The sequence below is a fragment of the Mizuhopecten yessoensis genome, unplaced genomic scaffold (genome assembly GCF_002113885.1).
Source record: "Mizuhopecten yessoensis strain PY_sf001 unplaced genomic scaffold, ASM211388v2 scaffold9987, whole genome shotgun sequence".
Lineage (NCBI taxonomy): Eukaryota > Metazoa > Mollusca > Bivalvia > Pectinida > Pectinidae > Mizuhopecten > Mizuhopecten yessoensis.
The window spans coordinates 770,349-788,502 of record NW_018408322.1 but is presented as its reverse complement, the minus strand read 5'-3'; the positions used below and the strand labels follow the sequence as shown (position 1 = coordinate 788,502).

General features: G+C 36.2%; 1 protein-coding gene across 1 annotated transcript in view; it reads right to left on the bottom strand.

The window, feature by feature from the left end:
- Positions 1 to 18,154, bottom strand: part of LOC110459204 (eukaryotic translation initiation factor 5B-like) — an 87,523-nt gene that overhangs the window by 39,159 nt on the left and 30,210 nt on the right. The window contains exons 20-21 of the mRNA XM_021511345.1: positions 9,126 to 9,287; positions 8,497 to 8,628 (exon numbers count right to left, since the gene is read on the bottom strand). Coding sequence (XP_021367020.1) covers positions 8,497 to 8,628; positions 9,126 to 9,287 — 294 coding nt within the window. The remainder of the gene's footprint in view (positions 1 to 8,496; positions 8,629 to 9,125; positions 9,288 to 18,154) is intronic.

Genomic DNA, 18,154 nt, shown 5'->3' with positions numbered 1-18,154 from the left:
TTTAGAGGGGAAATTGGTTTGTGAGGATCATTATGATGGTTTAGGGGTATATTAGTCCCGAAGGGTTCAATTATGATGTGGTATACAGGGATGGTTGTTGTAGAACATAGCGATGATCGGTTGGTAGGGTATGAGAATGGCTACAGAGGCTGTATTTGATAAGACCTGATAAATGTATTTTGGTGCTGGTAGGTACTCTAGGAGCGGGAATTACCCATTACCAGGGCCCCCACAGTCTTCCTCTTGACTTCATTTCCTGACCCAGAATCCGGTACTGTAGGCCTGTATCTCCTAACAAATCACACTCCCGTGACCCTGGTTTTGTAAATCCTTCGCTACTGTTTAAGTCCTCCCCCATGTTTTTTTTTAATTCAATTTCAGAATACACCTAAATTATTCATGAGACGGAGTACTATGTAATTGAGGAGGTTAACTAAGTGAGAATCCAATCATTGGTGTCAACCTTACAGATACTGATACATCACAAGTTAAACGCGGGCACAGGACCCTCCATCATAACATTATTGTCACTCAACGAAACCACACTGGGGTCAGTGTATACTACAACCTGTCTCTCCACACAGGGATCTGTACGAGTGTAGCTTTCAAATACAGCCATGTATATACACTGTAAGGTGGTAGCAGTTCTTTAAAATTGAAATTTGACATTAAAATTAGATTTGATATAGTTTTCATTAACTCATTCATCCCTGAAATTCCATAATGAACTATTCCAACTTCTGAATTGGAAGAGTTCAAATGTGACTTTAGGGGTTAATGAGTTAAGACTGGTGTCAAATTGTATATATGGAGAATGGGGACCCTTTCTGATTGGTAAGCATGGGGGGGGNGGAAATTGTCCCTTGGGGGTTTGGGGGTGGGGGTTGAGCCTCGAGGAGGGTTCTTTTGGGAGTCAGGATTCTTTAGGGAGAAATAGCCCTTAGGGCAGGTAAGTCATTAAAGACAGAGTCAGGATTCTTGAGGGAGAAATAGCTCTTAGGGCAGGTAAGTCATTAGAGTGTAGAGGGGTAAAGTGTAGTTTAACAATGCAAAGAGAACATTTGTTTTAAACACTATAACATTGTCTATGGCATTGTATCAGCATAGTCGGCTTTTCTTTACCGAACCTGCTCCACTTCACTCGGTATTTATGACAGCATATCGTGTTGCAGCGGAGATGATTGGTCTCGCATGGAGAGATTGGCGTGTACCTGACACCTGACAGACGATGTGATATAAGGTTGGGTGGATCTCCATCAATTGGTGGGGATGTCACCTACAATTCTCTTTCAATAGAAGCACTTTCCTTTCAGTTTTGTTGGATATTAAAAAGTCTTTTAGAGGACATCAGCCTTTTATACTGCCACGTGCACCTTCCAACTTTTTAACACTAATTCATCAAAATTAAATTTCGGATTTTTCCCCCCTCTTTCTAAAGAATCATGTGATTTGGCAGCCATTGTGGAATAAAATTTCCATCGTAAAGACAGGAAACTTTGCCATAATTCATATAACTTCCTGCTTCATCCATCACAAAAGCGTGACACAATAGTAAACACAAGAGGTCAAACATCCAGAAAACCATCGCAAAAAATAGGTCGTTAAAAATGTATTACTTCCCATGCCGGAGAAACGTCAATAATCGATTAAAGGTACAGTGTACTTTCTCAGTCACAGAGATCATACTTGGCTATCTTAGCCTCCACCACCCTGAACATTATCCATCACAGGTGATACTTGACTAGTTTAGTCAACGTACCTTGTATTTCTCTATAACACATGAGATATTTGGGTACTTTTGCCTCTTTCCCGCCTTGTACTTTCTCAGAGATCATACTTGGCTATCTTAGCCTCCAGCACTATGAACATTCTCCATCAGAGGTGATACTTGACTAGTTTAGTCAACGTACCTTGTATTTCTCTATAACATATGAGATATGCTGTTTAAAGCCTCCCCTATCCTGTACTTTCACTATTACAGAAGTGATACTTTACTTATATAGCATTTCTATCCTGTATTTCTCTATAACTGATGACAGTGGTGTATTTTTAGCCTCCCCTACCCTGTTCTCTCTCTATTACAAAGGTGATACTTTACTTAAATAGCATTTCTATCCTGTACTTTTCTATAACTGATGACAGTTGTGATTTTTAGCCTCTCCTACCCTGTTCTCTCTCTATTACAGAGGTGATACTTTACTTATATAGCATTTCTATCCTGTATTTCTCTATAACTGATGACAGTTGTGATTTTTAGCCTCCCCTACCCTGTTCTCTCTCTATTACATAGGTGATACTTTACTTATATAGCATTTCTATCCTGTATTTCTCTATAACTAATGACAGTTGTGTATTTTTAGCCTCCCCTACCCTATTCTCTCTCTATTACAGAGGTGATACTTTACTTATATAGCATTTCTATCCTGTACTTCTCTATAACTGATGACAGTGGTGTATTTTTAGCCTCCCCTACCCTGTTCTCTCTCTTACAGAGGTGATACTTTACTAATATATCATTTCTATCCTGTATTTCTCTATAACTGATGACAGTTGTGTATTTTTAGCCTCCCCTACCCTGTTCTCTCCTGGATTTGGAGATATCCTTTATATTTTCCCACTACCTACTTTTATCTTGTGTGGGAAAATAATTGTTCAGGCTAATATTAGAATGAATACGGTAATTAATATGATAGGGAATATACCAGAGTTTAAAATTTATGTCGGAAACAGCATTCATCAGATATATAGGAGGTGTGACAGGGTACAGTTGGTAGAGTATTCAGCGGTACCTGTAGGGACACCAGGCAGTTTACTGAGTGTATTCCCTATCATAGCCCTACCATAAATCACACAGTCCCGTCATATTTTAATTTCGAAAAAATAAACTGGGCCTAGGTGATGTGGGAGTGCAAAAACAGCCTGATGTGTGTTCCCACACAGGGCCCTGAGTGTCAGTTTATGGCGACCTTGATTGACCTCTGTGTGTACCTGTTAGGGTGTCGGACCATAATATTATAGCTACTTTATATACACTTCTGTCACTACTTCACACCTGTCGTCCTCCTTCATTTTTACTGAACCATACAAGCTACCAAATATCAATCGACTACCAAATACCAATCGACTACCAAATACCAATCGACTACCAAATACCACAAGCCCTAGGGGCCGGGGCTAGTACATTTTATGTTAGGCTAGTGAACATTTTCAATATTTACTATGGAAATATAGGTCAGGTTATTAGAATTTTCCAAAATCTGCCTACTGGCTACGACTTTATAATATATTTACTAGTATACACCCCTGCGACCCTACTTTTCTGGTCTACCAGTATATTTTACCATTATTTTTTTCATAATTAAATCACAGGAATTATAAATCTTGATTTTAGCTCAAATTCAATTGAATCATTACATGGTACAGGTTTTACATGATTATTTTGTCAAATTGGAATATTAGACATTTTTTTTAAATTACCAAAGTTTTTTCCACCATGAATTTTTTAAAGGTTAGCAAATGTCTCCTACACCGTTTTTAGCCCCCCTCCCTCCTTAAGAATTTTTTTTAATCCACTTCTAGGGCAAATTGTAGTACCCTTTCCTCCTCAGATACATTTTAGTGCCCCCGCGGGTATATTTCAGTTCCTCCTCAGAAAACTGGTGACTAAAACCTTTTATTTCAAACTACTGATTGATTCTGATCATAGATTAAATGAAAAATATCTAATCTCTTACATGTCCCAAATATGACACAAATAAAACAAATTCATTGGGAAAAAAAAGGGGTTAATTTTGCAAATTGCCCCAATCACAATAGCCTGTTTGCCAAATGTTGAACATTGAGGACGACTGATTACCCCATAACTAGCTATAAAGAAGGTGGCCTTCACACAGGGCTAGTAGACCGGAAACACCAACCCATTCATAAAATCTATCTACAGTCAACTGTCGATAATTAATCACAGCCCTTTAATTCAAAATTCATGGTGAGGACAACTGATATTTTGACAGGTATGAGTCGGCTGTTCTCCAGGTGTCATCAGTGGGATGGCTGCCATCAGTCTGGATAGCTTCAGTCGATGTAACTTAGAAACACTGCATCTGCAGATCCTTCGATTTTTTTAACTTTCTTTCTTGACACAAATGTTGAAAATCACCAGACATCTTATATCTTTCACCCTTAAATAATAGCTTTCTAAAGATTTTCTCTTGCATAGGTTTAAATGAATTAGCAAACTTCTATTGTAGGGCTAGGCTGACAAACCGTGCACACCTGGTCTCCTTACACCACCATACCTGTATATAGCTGACAGGAAATATCAGATTGCATACACCAGCGCTGAAAGCTGTAGTCACAAACCCAACAAAGACCACCATATCAAATTTCATCTTCACAAATCAACTAAACCACCACTATTACACCTGTGTACTTGGACACCTGTAGTTAACGACCTACATCCAGATATGATCAGCAATATTTTGCACTTATATATTTAGACACCTGAAGATAATGTTACACAACACCTCCAAGTACCATCTATAAAAAACACCTGTATACTCAGACACCTCTAGTTAATGACAGAAACATATCTACATATCCAGGTAATACCTACATAAACACCTGTATACTCAGACACCTCTAGTTAATGACAGAAACATCTCTACATATCCAGGTAATACCTACATAAACACCTGTATACTTTGACACCTCTAGTTAATGACAGAAACACCCCTACACATCCAGGTAATACCTACATAAACACCTGTATACTTGGACAACTCTAGTTAATGACAGAAGCATCTTTACATATCCAGGTAATACCTACATAAACACGTGTATAATTAGACACCTCTAGTTAATGACAGAAACATCTCTACACATCCAGGTAATACCTACATAAATACCTGTATAATTAGACACCTCTAGTTAATGACAGAAACACCCCTACACATCCAGGTAATATCTACATAAACACCTGTATACTTGGACAACTCTAGTTAATGACAGAAACATCTCTACACATCCAGGTAATACCTACATAAATACCTGTATAATCAAACACCTCTAGTTATTGACAGAAACATCTCTACACATCCAGGTAATACCTACATAACTACCTGTATAATCAGACACCTCTAGTTAATGACAGAAACACCCCTACACATCCAGGTAATACCTACATAAATACCTGTATAATCAGACACCTCTAGTTATTGACAGAAACATCTCTACACATCCAGGTAAAACCTACATAAATACCTGTATAATCAGACACCTCTAGTTAATGACAGAAACATCTCTACACATCCAAGTAATACCTACATAAACACCTGTATACTCAGACAACTCTAGTCAATGACAGAAACATCTCTACATATCCAGGTAATACCTACATAAACACCTGTATACTCAGACACCTCTAGTTAATGACAGAAACATCTCTACACATCCAGGTAATACCTACATAAATACCTGTATAACCAACACCTCTAGTTAATGACAGAAACATCTCTACACATCCAGGTAATACCTACATAAACACCTGTATACTCAGACAACTCTAGTCAGTGACAGTAACATCTCTACACATCCAGGTAATACCTACATAAATACCTGTATAATCAGACACCTCTAGTTAATGACAGAAACAACACTACACATCCAGGTAATACCTGCATAAACACCTGTATACTCAGAAAACTCTAGTCAGTGACAGTAACATCTCTACACATCCAGGAAATACCTACATAAATACCTGTATAACCAACACCTCTAGTTAATGACAGAAACATTTCTACACATCCAGGTAATACCTACATAAAAACCTGTATACTCAGACAACTCTAGTCAATGACAGAAACATCTCTACACATCCAGGTAATACCTATGTAAACACCTGTTTATTTGGACACCTGTATAATTAAATGCCTGTAGTTTACGACACCCATATTCCTGTTCACATCCAGGTAAGATATTCAGTAAATGTACTGTTTAATAAATTATTTTAGCATACTCAATTTTTTTAATACATTGATGAAATAATGCATCCATATGCACATATTAGGAAACAAGATGAAGGAAATGAAAGAAATGAAATATTTTTTCAGCACAATAACTGAAACAGTACACATTATATACATGTTTTAAAGTATATTAACAGATGCTTTGGGAGGGTTTCGGCTACGATGTGGAATAGCTTACCATCTGCTATTAGGAAGTCAAATACCCTAGCCAAGTTCAAGAGGGACATAAAAACTCACCTCTTCATGTCTGCATTTTAGAATCTTTGCAAAGACGTCATGTAAATACCACCCTTTTATTTGTTCAATTATGTGCACATTGCTTGTTAAATGTATGAAAGTGATTGCAAGCCTTTGTTGTTTGTTTTCACAATTATAACCATTACTATTTCCATATGTTGTAAAGCGCCTTAGAGTAATTTCACAAATTAAATAGGGCGCTATATAAATGTTGTATATTATTATTAATATTATAATTATATATTATTTGTGGTTTGTTTTCTACCTCAAGTTTACATCAGCATGTGGCAGTATGAATTTTAGAAATATATACTATTATTTTCATAAAAGATAATTCTAAACCATTCTCCATTTTGGAAAAAGAATTTGTTTTGTCTTGGGAAATAAAGCAGATCAGGTTTTTTCACTGGAAAATATTTAGACGTGTGTGTACTAAGTAACCTTTATTCTTGGACACATGTATACATGGGCACCTGTAGCTAGCGACATACACCCCCCTGTACACCAAAGTTAGACATCATCAGTACAAAGCTCTACATTCCTCTAGTTTTGGAGTAAACAATGAAATATTTCATATAAACAATCAATTTTCAACTTCTACCTAAACATCACATCACTTCATTATTTTCTAACTTTAAAATGTCATTTAAGAGCATTCCCCAAAAAAGCCTTTAACGGGCCTTATATCCACAGATTACAAAGATAACATAGATTTTGCCAAGACAATACAGCTAATAGCTTGCCTCTCCTAGATAAAGACCCACGCTTGCTTTGGTAAAAAAACTGCAACATCATGGACCCATTATACAATGTGATTCAATGCGATTCCTTTCAACAAGAGAAAAATAAATATTGTGATTTAAATTGAAAACCTTTTTTCCTTTTATTGGACGGTAATAGATCCGATACTGCTGGCTCGTATGTACTGTTTTGAAAAGAAATTTCATTTGTAAAAGTTGAAAGAGCAACAAAAGCGTAAAAGTTTTGTGTATCGCAGGTCTGTGGTTTGAGGTTACGACTGACCTAGTGAAGTTATCACCATCACTCGTCACGGTCTGTCGACAACGCATTATTACTAGTAGCAATTCTCCACTTACACCTATACAACCCAGACAAAAAAGTATACGGGACGAACCTTTTTACATATTGATTACTACGTACAATGAATATCGTTCGAACAATGAACCCTGACAATTTTTGTTTAGAATTTTGCCAGGCCTGTTAGCGAGACAAACCACAAACTGGTAAAATTGTACAAACAGACCTAGAGGTGCAGTCATCAAATCAATAGAGAATTTACAACCCAGAAAATTAACCTCCGTTTATCAATAATGATTTTTTTCTCGCTTAGTCATGACATTCAAGAGCTGGTGAGTGCATGTGTGATTATCAATCCCATTTTTCACTGCCCTGACATCAAACATGAAACAGTCAAAACAGTATTATCTCCTTCTAACAGTAAATGTATGGATATTGAAGAGCGTCCACTTCAGTCTTGTTAAACCCGTCACCACTCATTCAGCTGCCAACTTTATTCAACATTTGAGAGGACAATGATTTTTGCACTCTATTTCACTGTAACCCGTGTCTTTATTTAACTGGTAAATTATAGCGTCATTTTCACAAAATATGGAGAATATGATTTTTATCTACAAAGAGAACAACAATAATCACGATGAAAGATTTTGAGGACATTTATAAAGTACTTAACTCTTTGCACCATGTACAATTACAGGAGCAAAACGGAAATATTGATAATTGTAGTAAAATGTTAAACATTCGAATTGGGAAAATGTAAAATGAAAATGGGTAAATTAAATTGCTTCAGGGGAGAATACCCTCTAAAAAACTTAAATGCACTCCCGTAAATACTGAGAAACCCATTTCTTTTTTGCATGTCAAATATTCCCAATAATCCAACCCATTCAACAAGGCACGGACAAATCATCAAATATTTACTGTTATAACAAACCCAACGTTATCTAAACTCTATTTTCATACACCAAACCATGTCACTATTCCATCTTAAATTACAAGATTTTGTCCTTACCCTAAATCTTGATGCAGTATTATTCTTATTTTGAATTCCGCTTACGAAAGAAAAAATATGAACCAAAACTTCAACATGCAAGGTGAAAAGATGATTACCAAGAAATATGGAAACACGTAAAAAGAAGGAAACAGGATGAAAAACCCTGAAAAAAGCAGATAATGTTACAAAATTATTCCCTCTCACCTTATAATACTCTGTTTCGTCTTGGTTCTTAGCAACATAGAGAGGTAGCCCTGCGACAGCTTTCTCCATGTCCTTGGCGATGATCTTCACTCCCTGGGCAGCCAGGACCTCCTTATGATGTTCCCATTGACTCTGGAACACAACAAACACATCCATATAAACCCAGGAGTTATTTACAAGGAAATTATTTTTTCTTTTTTGAAAAGCCACTCTTGACAAATCTGACAATTTAATTTAAGAGTGATTCAAAATCAAATCTGTTCCTTCCTCTTAAGACCCCCCCAAAAAACATGCAAAATTATTAACAATTTATTTGAGGAGAGAAACCAAAATTGTTTAGCACACTGAAATAATATTTCTATAAAATTGGAACTTTCATCATAACTAGGACAAAAGACTGTTCATTTTAAATTGTCTTTATTGAGTACATTAAATATCCATATATAAGTCCATGTTTACATATCTGCAATAATTTTCCAGTAAAATCCAATATAATTTGTGACTACACTTGTAAAACATGCGGAAATAGTGATTTTATATTAAGTGATTATATATTTCTTAACACTTTCAAAGAAAATAAAAAGCACAACTAGAATAACTACATTGACCTGTGACCCCTACATACTGACCTTGACCCGGAGTTCCCTCATGGGTTGGGGCATGAGCAGCCCTCTGATTTGTGTGACGATAGGTCCCTCAGTGCCAGGTACCACCATCAGGTCCCCTTCTCTAAGCTTTCCATTGACTAGGATAACATCTATCGTTGTCCCCAAACCATGGAGTGCTTTCACCTGTTAGAACAGAAGATACAAAATGACAATTCATTAACTTGAACATATCTGTTGCACCACTGTAGACCATAACGGACTCATCCATATCAATGAATGGCAGAGTATACTAAAGCTACATAGGGGTGAAAGGGTTAATTATTATATTATCATACATTTATCCCTTCTGTCCAACATCTATAAGCAAAAAAAGAAGCAACATTTTCTGAAGAAAAGAAAATGTGGGACATTACTTCCTCTGCTCCAATGAAAATATTGTGTCCTATTTTGTGAAAATTCCAATTAAGAGTAAGGTCCCTTTGCCTTCACTGTGGATGGAACCGCGAAATACAAACTCTAAGGTGTTACTAACAAGGTGTCATTTTATCTAGTTGTCATTTTAGCAATGTGTTGTTGTTGCAAGGTGCCATTGTAGCAATGTATCACTGTAGAAAGTGTTACTGTACTAAGGTGTCATTGTAGAAAGTGTCATTGTACTAAGGTATCATTGTAGAAAGTTTCACTGTACTAAGGTGTCATTGTAGTAATGTATCGTAGAAAGTGTCACAGTACTAATGTGTCATTGTAGTAATGTATCATAGTAGAAAGTTTCACTGTACTAAGGTGGCATTGTAGCAATTCATCACTGTAGAAAGTATCACTGTACTAAGGTATCATTGTAGAAAGTGTCACAGTACTAAGGTGTCATTGTAGTAATGTATCATTGTAGAAAGTGTCATTGTTCTAAGGTGTCATTGTATTAATGTATCACTGTAGAAAGTGTCACTGTACTAAGGTGTCATTTTAGCAATGCATCACTGTAGAAAGTCTCACTGTACTAAGGTATCACTGTAGAAAGTCTCACTGTACTAAGGTATCACTGTAGAAATTGTCATTGTACTAAGGTGTCACTGTACTAAGGTATCATTGTAGAAAGTGTCATAGTACTAAGGTGTCATTGCAGGAATGTATCATTGTAGAAAGTGTCACGGAACTAAGGTGTCATTGTTGCAATGTATCACTGTACTAAGGTGTCATTGTAGTAATGTATCACTGTAGAAAGTGTCACTGTACTACAGTGTAATTGTAGCAATGTATCACTGTAGAAAGTTTCACTGTACTAAGGTGTCATTGTAGCAATGTATCACTGTAGAAAGTTTCACTGTACTAAGGTGTCATTGTAGCAATGCATCACTGTAGAAAGTATCACTGTACTAAGGTATCATTGTAGAAAGTGTCATTGTACTAAGGTGTCATTGTAGCAATGTATCACTGTAGAAAGTGTCACTGTTCTAAGGTGTCATTGTAGAAAGTGTCACTGTTCTAAGGTGTCATTGTAGCAATGTATCACTGTAGAAAGTGTCATTGTACTAATGTGTCATTGTAGTAATGTATCATTGTAGAAAATGTCATTCTACTAAGGTGTCATTGTAGTAATGTATCACTGTAGAAAGTGTCACTGTACTAAGGTGTCATTGTAGTAATGTATCACTGTACTAAGGTGTCACTGTACTAAGGTGTCATTGTAGCAATGTATCACTGTAGAAAGTGTTATTGTACTAAGGTGTCATTGTAGTAATGTATCATTGTATAAAATGTCATTGTACTAAGGTTTCATTGTAGTAATGTATCACTGTAGAAAGGGTCACTGTTCTAAGGTGTCATTGTAGCAATGTATAACTGTAGAAAGTGTAATTGTACTAAGGTGTCATTGTAGTAATGTATCACTGTATAAAGTGTCATTGTACTAAGGTGTCATTGTTGCAATGTATCACTGTAGAAAGTGTTATTGTACTAAGGTGTCATTGTTGCAATGTATCACTGTAGAAAGTTTCACTGTACTAAGGTGTCATTGTAGTAATGTATTACTGTAGAAAGTGTCATTGTACTAAGCTGTCATTGTAGCAATGTGTCACTGTAGAAAGTGTCATTGTACTGAGGTGTCATTGTAGTAATGTATTACTGTAGAAAGTGTCATTGTACTGAGGTGTCATTGTAGTAATGTATCACCGTAGAAAGTGTCATTGTACTAAGGTGTCATTGTAGTAACGTATCAGTGTTGAAAGTATCACTTTAGCCATGTGTCATTGTAGTAATGTATCACTGTAGAAAGTGTCACTGTTCTAAGGTGTCATTGTAGAAAGTGTCATTGTAGAAAGTGTCACTGTACTAAGGTGTCATTGTAGCAATGTATCACTGTAGAAAGTGTCACTGTACTAAGGTGTCATTGTAGTAATGTATCACTGTAGAAAGTGTCACAGTACTAAGGTGTCATTGTAGTAATGTATCATTGTAGAAAATGTCATTGTACTAAGGTGTCATTGTAGTAATGTATCATTGTAGAAAGTGTCATTTTACTAAGGTGTCATTGTAGTAATGTATCACTGTAGAAAGTGGCACTGTTCTAAGGTGTCATTGTAGAAAGTGTCATTGTAGAAAGTGTCACTGTTCTAAGGTGTCATTGTAGAAAGTGTCATTGTAGAAAGCGTCACTGTACTAAGGTGTCATTGTAGCAATGTATCACTGTAGAAAGTGTCACTGTACTAAGGTATCATTGTAGAAAGGGTTATTGTAGAAAGTGTCACTGTACTAAGGTGTCATTGTAGCAATGTATCACTGTAGAAAGTGTCATTGTACTAAGGTGTCATTGTAGCAATGTGTCACTGTAGAAAGTGTCATTGTACTAAGGTGTCATTGTAGCAATGTGTCACTGTAGAAAGTGTCATTGTACTAAGGTGTCATTGTAGCAATGTGTCACTGTAGAAAGTGTCATTGTACTAAGGTGTCATTGTAGTAATGTATCACTGAAGAAAGTGTCACTGTTCTAAGGTGGAAAGTGTCATTGTACTAAGTTGTCATTGTAGTAATGTATCACTGTAGAAAGTGTCATTGTAGTAATGTATCACTGAAGAAAGTGTCATTGTACTATGGTGTCATTGTAGTAATGTATCACTGTAGGAAGTGTCATTGTACTAAGGTGTCATTGTAGTAGCGTATCACTGTAGAAAGTGTCACTGTACTAAGGTGTCATTGTAGAAAGTGTCATTGTACTAAGGTGTCATTGTAGTAACGTATCACTGTAGAAAGTGTCACTGTACTACAGTGTAATTGTAGCAATGTATCACTGTAGAAAGTGTCACGGTACTTAGGTGTCATTGTGGCAATGTATCACTGTAGAAAGTGTCATTGTAGAAATTGTCACTTAAGCAAGGTGTCATTATAGCAATGTGTTACTGTAGAAAGTATCACTGTAATAAGGTGTCATTTCAGCAAGTTTTTTTTGTTATTATTTCATTGTAGCAAGGGGTCATTTAAGCATGGTGTTTTTGTTATAATGTCCTTGTAGCAAGGTGATGTTGTAACAAAGTTTCATTTTAGGAAGATGTCATTGTAACAAGATGTTTTTGTAACAAGATATAATTGTAGCTATGTGTCACTGAACCATGGTGTCATTTTATTAAGTTTTTATTGCTGTAAGGTTTCATTACAGCACACAAGGTGTCATTGCAGCAAAATGTTACTGTAGAAAAGTGTCATTGCAGCAAGGTGTCACTGTACTTAGGTGTTGTTATAACAAGGTTTCATTTAAGCAAGGTGTACTGTAGCAAAGTGTCACTGTACTAAGGTGTTGTTATAATAAGGTGTCATTTAAGCAAGGTGTACTATAGCAAAGTATCACTGTAGCAAAGTGTCACTGTACTAAGATGTTGTTATAACAAGGTGTCATTTAAGCAAGGTGTACTGCAAAGTGTCATGGTAGCAATGTGTCACTTTATCAACTTGTCATTGTAGCAAAGTATCACTGTACTAAGGTGTTGCTATAATAAGGTGCCATTTTAGCAAGGTGTACTGTATTAAAGTGTCATTGTACTAAGGTGTTGTTATAAAAAGGTGCCATTAAAGCCAGGTGTCACTTTATCAACGTGTCATTGTAACAATGTGTCACTGTACTAAGGTGTTGTTATAACAAGGTGCCATTTAAGCAAGGTGTACTGTAGCAAAGTGTCACTGAACTAAGGTGTTGTTATAACAAGGTTTCATTTAAGCAAGGTGTACTGTAGCAAAGTGTCACTGTACTAAGGTGTTGTTATAATAAGTTGTCATTTAAGCAAGGTGTACTATAGCAAAGTATCACTGTAGCAAAGTGTCACTGTACTAAGATGTTGTTATAACAAGGTGTCATTTAAGCAAGGTGTACTGCAAAGTGTCATGGTAGCAATGTGTCACTTTATCAACTTGTCATTGTAGCAAAGTATCACTGTACTAAGGTGTTGCTATAATAAGGTGCCATTTTAGCAAGGTGTACTGTATTAAAGTGTCACTGTACTAAGGTGTTGTTATAAAAAGGTGCCATTAAAGCCAGGTGTCACTTTATCAACGTGTCATTGTAGCAATGTGTCACTGTACTAAGGTGTTGTTATAACAAGGTGCCATTTAAGCAAGGTGTACTGTAGCAAAGTGTCACTGAACTAAGGTGTTGTTATAACAAGGTGTCATTTAAGCAAGGTGTGCTATAGCAAAGTATCACTGTAGCAAAGTGTCACTGTAGCAAAGTGTCACTGTACTAAGATGTTGTTATAACAAGGTGCCATTTAAGCAAGGAGTACTGTAGCAAGGTGTCATTCTATTAAGTTGTTACTGTTGCAAGGTGCCATTGAAACAAGATGTAATTGTAGCAAGATGTTACTATACCAAGGTGTAACTGTACCGAAGACAGGTGTTGTACAGCAGCAAGGTGTTACTTTATAAAACTCGTATTACATTACATGTTTAAACATATAATTATACAACTGTGATGAAGAGGTGATACAGCTAATGGGGAAGATTGATAAGATAACGTTCCTGGGAGATGATAGTACGCTGTAGACACAGTGAATCAGCACAGTATCCTTTTTAAATAAATGGACATTTATTGGAAATGGATTTTTCTCAGGTTTCCTCCCGCTCTTATATATACTTAATATATGGCTGTTATTATATTTCAGGATCGGGACCCCAATGAGACCTCTATATCTGGAGCCCATCTAACTCCTCCCTCCTCAGAAATCCCAGACCCCCTGTAAAGATTGAAGTCTAATTTAAAGGCTATTGTTAACACATGTGGTTTAAACATAAACCACTCCCGAGATTCATGACTTTATTACATGTATTCTGTTACTTGTCTCCTCTTGCCCCCAGAGTGAAACCTTAAACCATTTCAGAAGAAAACTTTGTAACATCTATTTCAGAGAGTATATAACTTCTAGACCTGTATAGAAGTTCTCTAAATTAATACAAAAATCACTGAATCAGAAGTTTTAGAGTTGAGAAGGAAGGAGGTCATTCTGGTGTTAGAATATGTAGACAGGTGTGATCTTTCTAGACAGTTTTGAAATATACAGCGAGGTGTGGTAGACAGGTGTGGTCTCTCTTGAGAGGTTTTAGGGTCATATAGATAAGTATGGTCTCTCTAGAAAGATTTGAGGGTTATGTAGGCAGGTGTGGTCATTCTGGACAGGTTTTAGGCTCATGTAGATAGGTGTGGTCTCTGATTGGACAGGTTTCAATGTAATGTTGACAGGTGTTCTCTGTAGACAGGTTTAACATTATGTAGACAGGTGTTCTCTGTAGACAGGTTTAACATTATGTAGACAGGTGTTCTCTGTAGACAGGTTTAAGGTTTATGTAGACAAGTGTAGTCTCTCTAGACAGGTTTCAGTAAGCATGTGTGGTCTCTGACTGGACACTTTTCAGGATTATGTAGACAGGTATGATCTCTTTGTACATGTTTCAGGGTTATGTAGACATGTGTGGTCTGTCTCAAGAAGTTTTAGTTATGTAGACAGTTGTTGTATCTCAAGACAGGTTCAAGGTTCTGTAGACAGGTGTGGTCTGTTTTAAGAAGATTCAGTGCTATGTAGACCGGTGTGGTCTCTCTAGGCAGAAAGTTTATGCAGACAGGTGTGGTCTTTCTAGACAGGTTTAATGTTTATGAAGACAGGTGTGGTCTCTCTAGACAGGTTTCAGGTTTATGTAAACAGGTGTTGTCTCTATAGACAGGTTTAATGTTTATGTAGACAAGTGTGGTCTCTATAGACAGGTTTCAGGTTTATGTAGACAGATATGGTCTCTCTGGACAGGTTTCAGGTTTATGTAGACAGGTGTGGTATCTCTAGACAGGTTTAAGGTTATGAAGACAGGTGTGGTCTCTATAGACAGGTTTAATGTTTATGTAGACAGGTGTGGTATCTATAGACAGGTTTAAGGCTATGTAGACAGGTGTGGTCTCTCTAGACAGGTTTAAGGTTTATGTAGACAGGTGTGGTCTGTCTCTAGAAGTTTTAGGATTAAGATATTAAGTTGTCAATTAAAACATGTTAAATCATGGAAAGGAAAGGAGGTTTGTAAGGACATATTTTTGGGTACAGATATAAATTGTGGTCTTTTAAAGTAGGTTCAGATAAAAGGTAGGCGTGATCTCTTAGGTGTTAGGTGACATACACAGTAGATGGTGTTTTTTTCAAGGCAGGTTTTCATGGTAGTGACGGAAGGCGATCTCAAAAGACAGGATTAAGGGAATAGTCAGGTAGTCTCTCTGGTAAAGTTTTTGGATATATATATATATATATATATAGGAGGTCAGGGTTTTCCTAAAGACCCTGTTTAGTTTCAGTTTTCCTGATACACTTGTATGTAAATTTACAAAAAATGGACAGTTTTTGTTGTCCTTTGGTCTGTTTCAAAAACATTAGGGAAAAACCTGGAAAATGATATCTTTGTGTATAGACAAAAGCTGTGGTATTTGACAACAGGTTTAAGGGAATCTAAATTTATTTTACCCAATCTTCCCTGTTAAATCTCATTTATCATTTACTCCTAAAAACAGAGTTTTACTATGTGGGGTCCTAGTCAGTGTTCCGACCACAAATTGAAGACTTTTGCCAAATAATCCTATTACATATTGCAGCGCAATAGTGTAACCCCCCTGACCTCACACCTGAAACCTAGGTTTCCTGTAGCCAGCTCCATTTCTCTTTGTGTGACGGTTACATCTCTGTTGGTATATCCTGTTTAACTGGGGAGAACTAGGTTTCCATTAGGGCTGTAATACGGACCAGGTATCAAGCCAGAGCACCCTGGCACACTATACCTTAATTCTGTCTGATAAAAATCTTCATTAGCACAGCAATGCTTTCCTAACCAAGTCTACAGCCATAAGTAAGTTTAAATTGCTCAGGTTTTCAGCGGATACAGTCTGGCCTGGTTAATCCAGCCAACACTAATCTGGTTGTCTCACCATCTAACCAGTGTTTACAGAGGACTGGCCCTTTTCTTTTAATAATTCAGCCCATCTCTCAATCCAGCCATTTCTGCTAGTTCACACTATTTTTAAATCAACAGTAACTGAGTTATCAAAATATTTCCAAATGTTTCAAGAAAATATATATAAATCTGACATTATTTTATCTAAAACCCTATCCCTATGTTTAAAACCCTATCCCGATATTTCAGTTTCAGTAATTTCATGTAAAATTTATATCCAGTATTTCTGCTGGTTCACAGTATTTCACAATCAACAGTAATTGAGTTAACAAAATATTTCCAAGTTTTTATAGAAAATATATATATAAAGCCCTATCCCCATATTTCAGTTTCAGTCATTTATGTAAAATTCATTCTACATAATGTGTGAAAAAATATGTAAGGAAAAAACAAGGCCTAAAGCTCGTTTTGTTGTTTAATAAAAAATGTATGCAAGTCCTGTTTATATTTGAACTACGGATATATTCTATAAGATAAATTTATGAAAATCAAATATATTATGTTACAAGAATTTTACTGTACAAGAAACATGCCTTAGACTTCTGTACTTGTCTGACAACCCCTACAGGACTCTGTTAAATTGTTTTTGAACTTATTATGCATGCCTAGGGGGGCATACAGGGAGAAAAACACCCAATACATTTTGCAAATATATTTTAATCCTCATAAAATATCCAGCAAAATCACCCCCTCAAATATTTATTTTGGCAACCAATAAATTACTCCCTAAATACAAGAATGGAAAATGGGTAAAAAATTGATGTCTTAAAAAAATATTTCAAAATCCAATAAATAAGGACATTATTTGGAACTTTAAACTATATTGTAATCATTCTACTATTAATATTCCACATACTTTATACAGATCACAATATACATAACACATTTCTCTTGCAGTGATCATTTAGGTTTATGATTACAGGGTAGTCAGTGTGGCCGATTTCAGTCCCATTCCCAATTGTGTAGGTTGTGTATTTTCCCAATCAAGTCTGAAAAATTCTCAATTTGTTCGTGTTTTTCACTTGAGAGCAAAACAAATCTGGAAATGATTTTGATTCTTTGTATTATGTAAGCCAGACTTTTCCAATTTCTCATTTGCATCGCACAAAAAAATCTAAATTTCAGCCAGGTGGCAATTTCCGAAAATGGCCAGGAGAAGCACTAGTACTAGCACATATTGTACTTGTAATGTCTATATTTTGGAGGAAGGCTCCTGAATTTTCATCATTTGTAATCAACACAATTATCTACATCTTGATTTTTGCACAAATTAATTCATTGCGTATAACAACATAAGGGGAGACCCTCGCCGCTCATTAATGTGTACCTCCAATAAAGAAGAATTTCGATCAGCTGGACCTTTTCTGTCTAGAGTTACTTGCCCTTTTACTCTAGCAAAGATTTTTATCCATTTTCATAAAATCATCTTGGTTCCATCACAGTGAAACACCCAGTGCGTTGTAGGTTATGATATTTGTAGGGGTGAAGATTTCCTGCAATATTACCGGGAATAATTTCAAGGTGTTCTGGTTCCCTAAAAAGGCCTGTGCTTTAAAAAAAAGTTGTATGAATATAGCAGCAATAACATG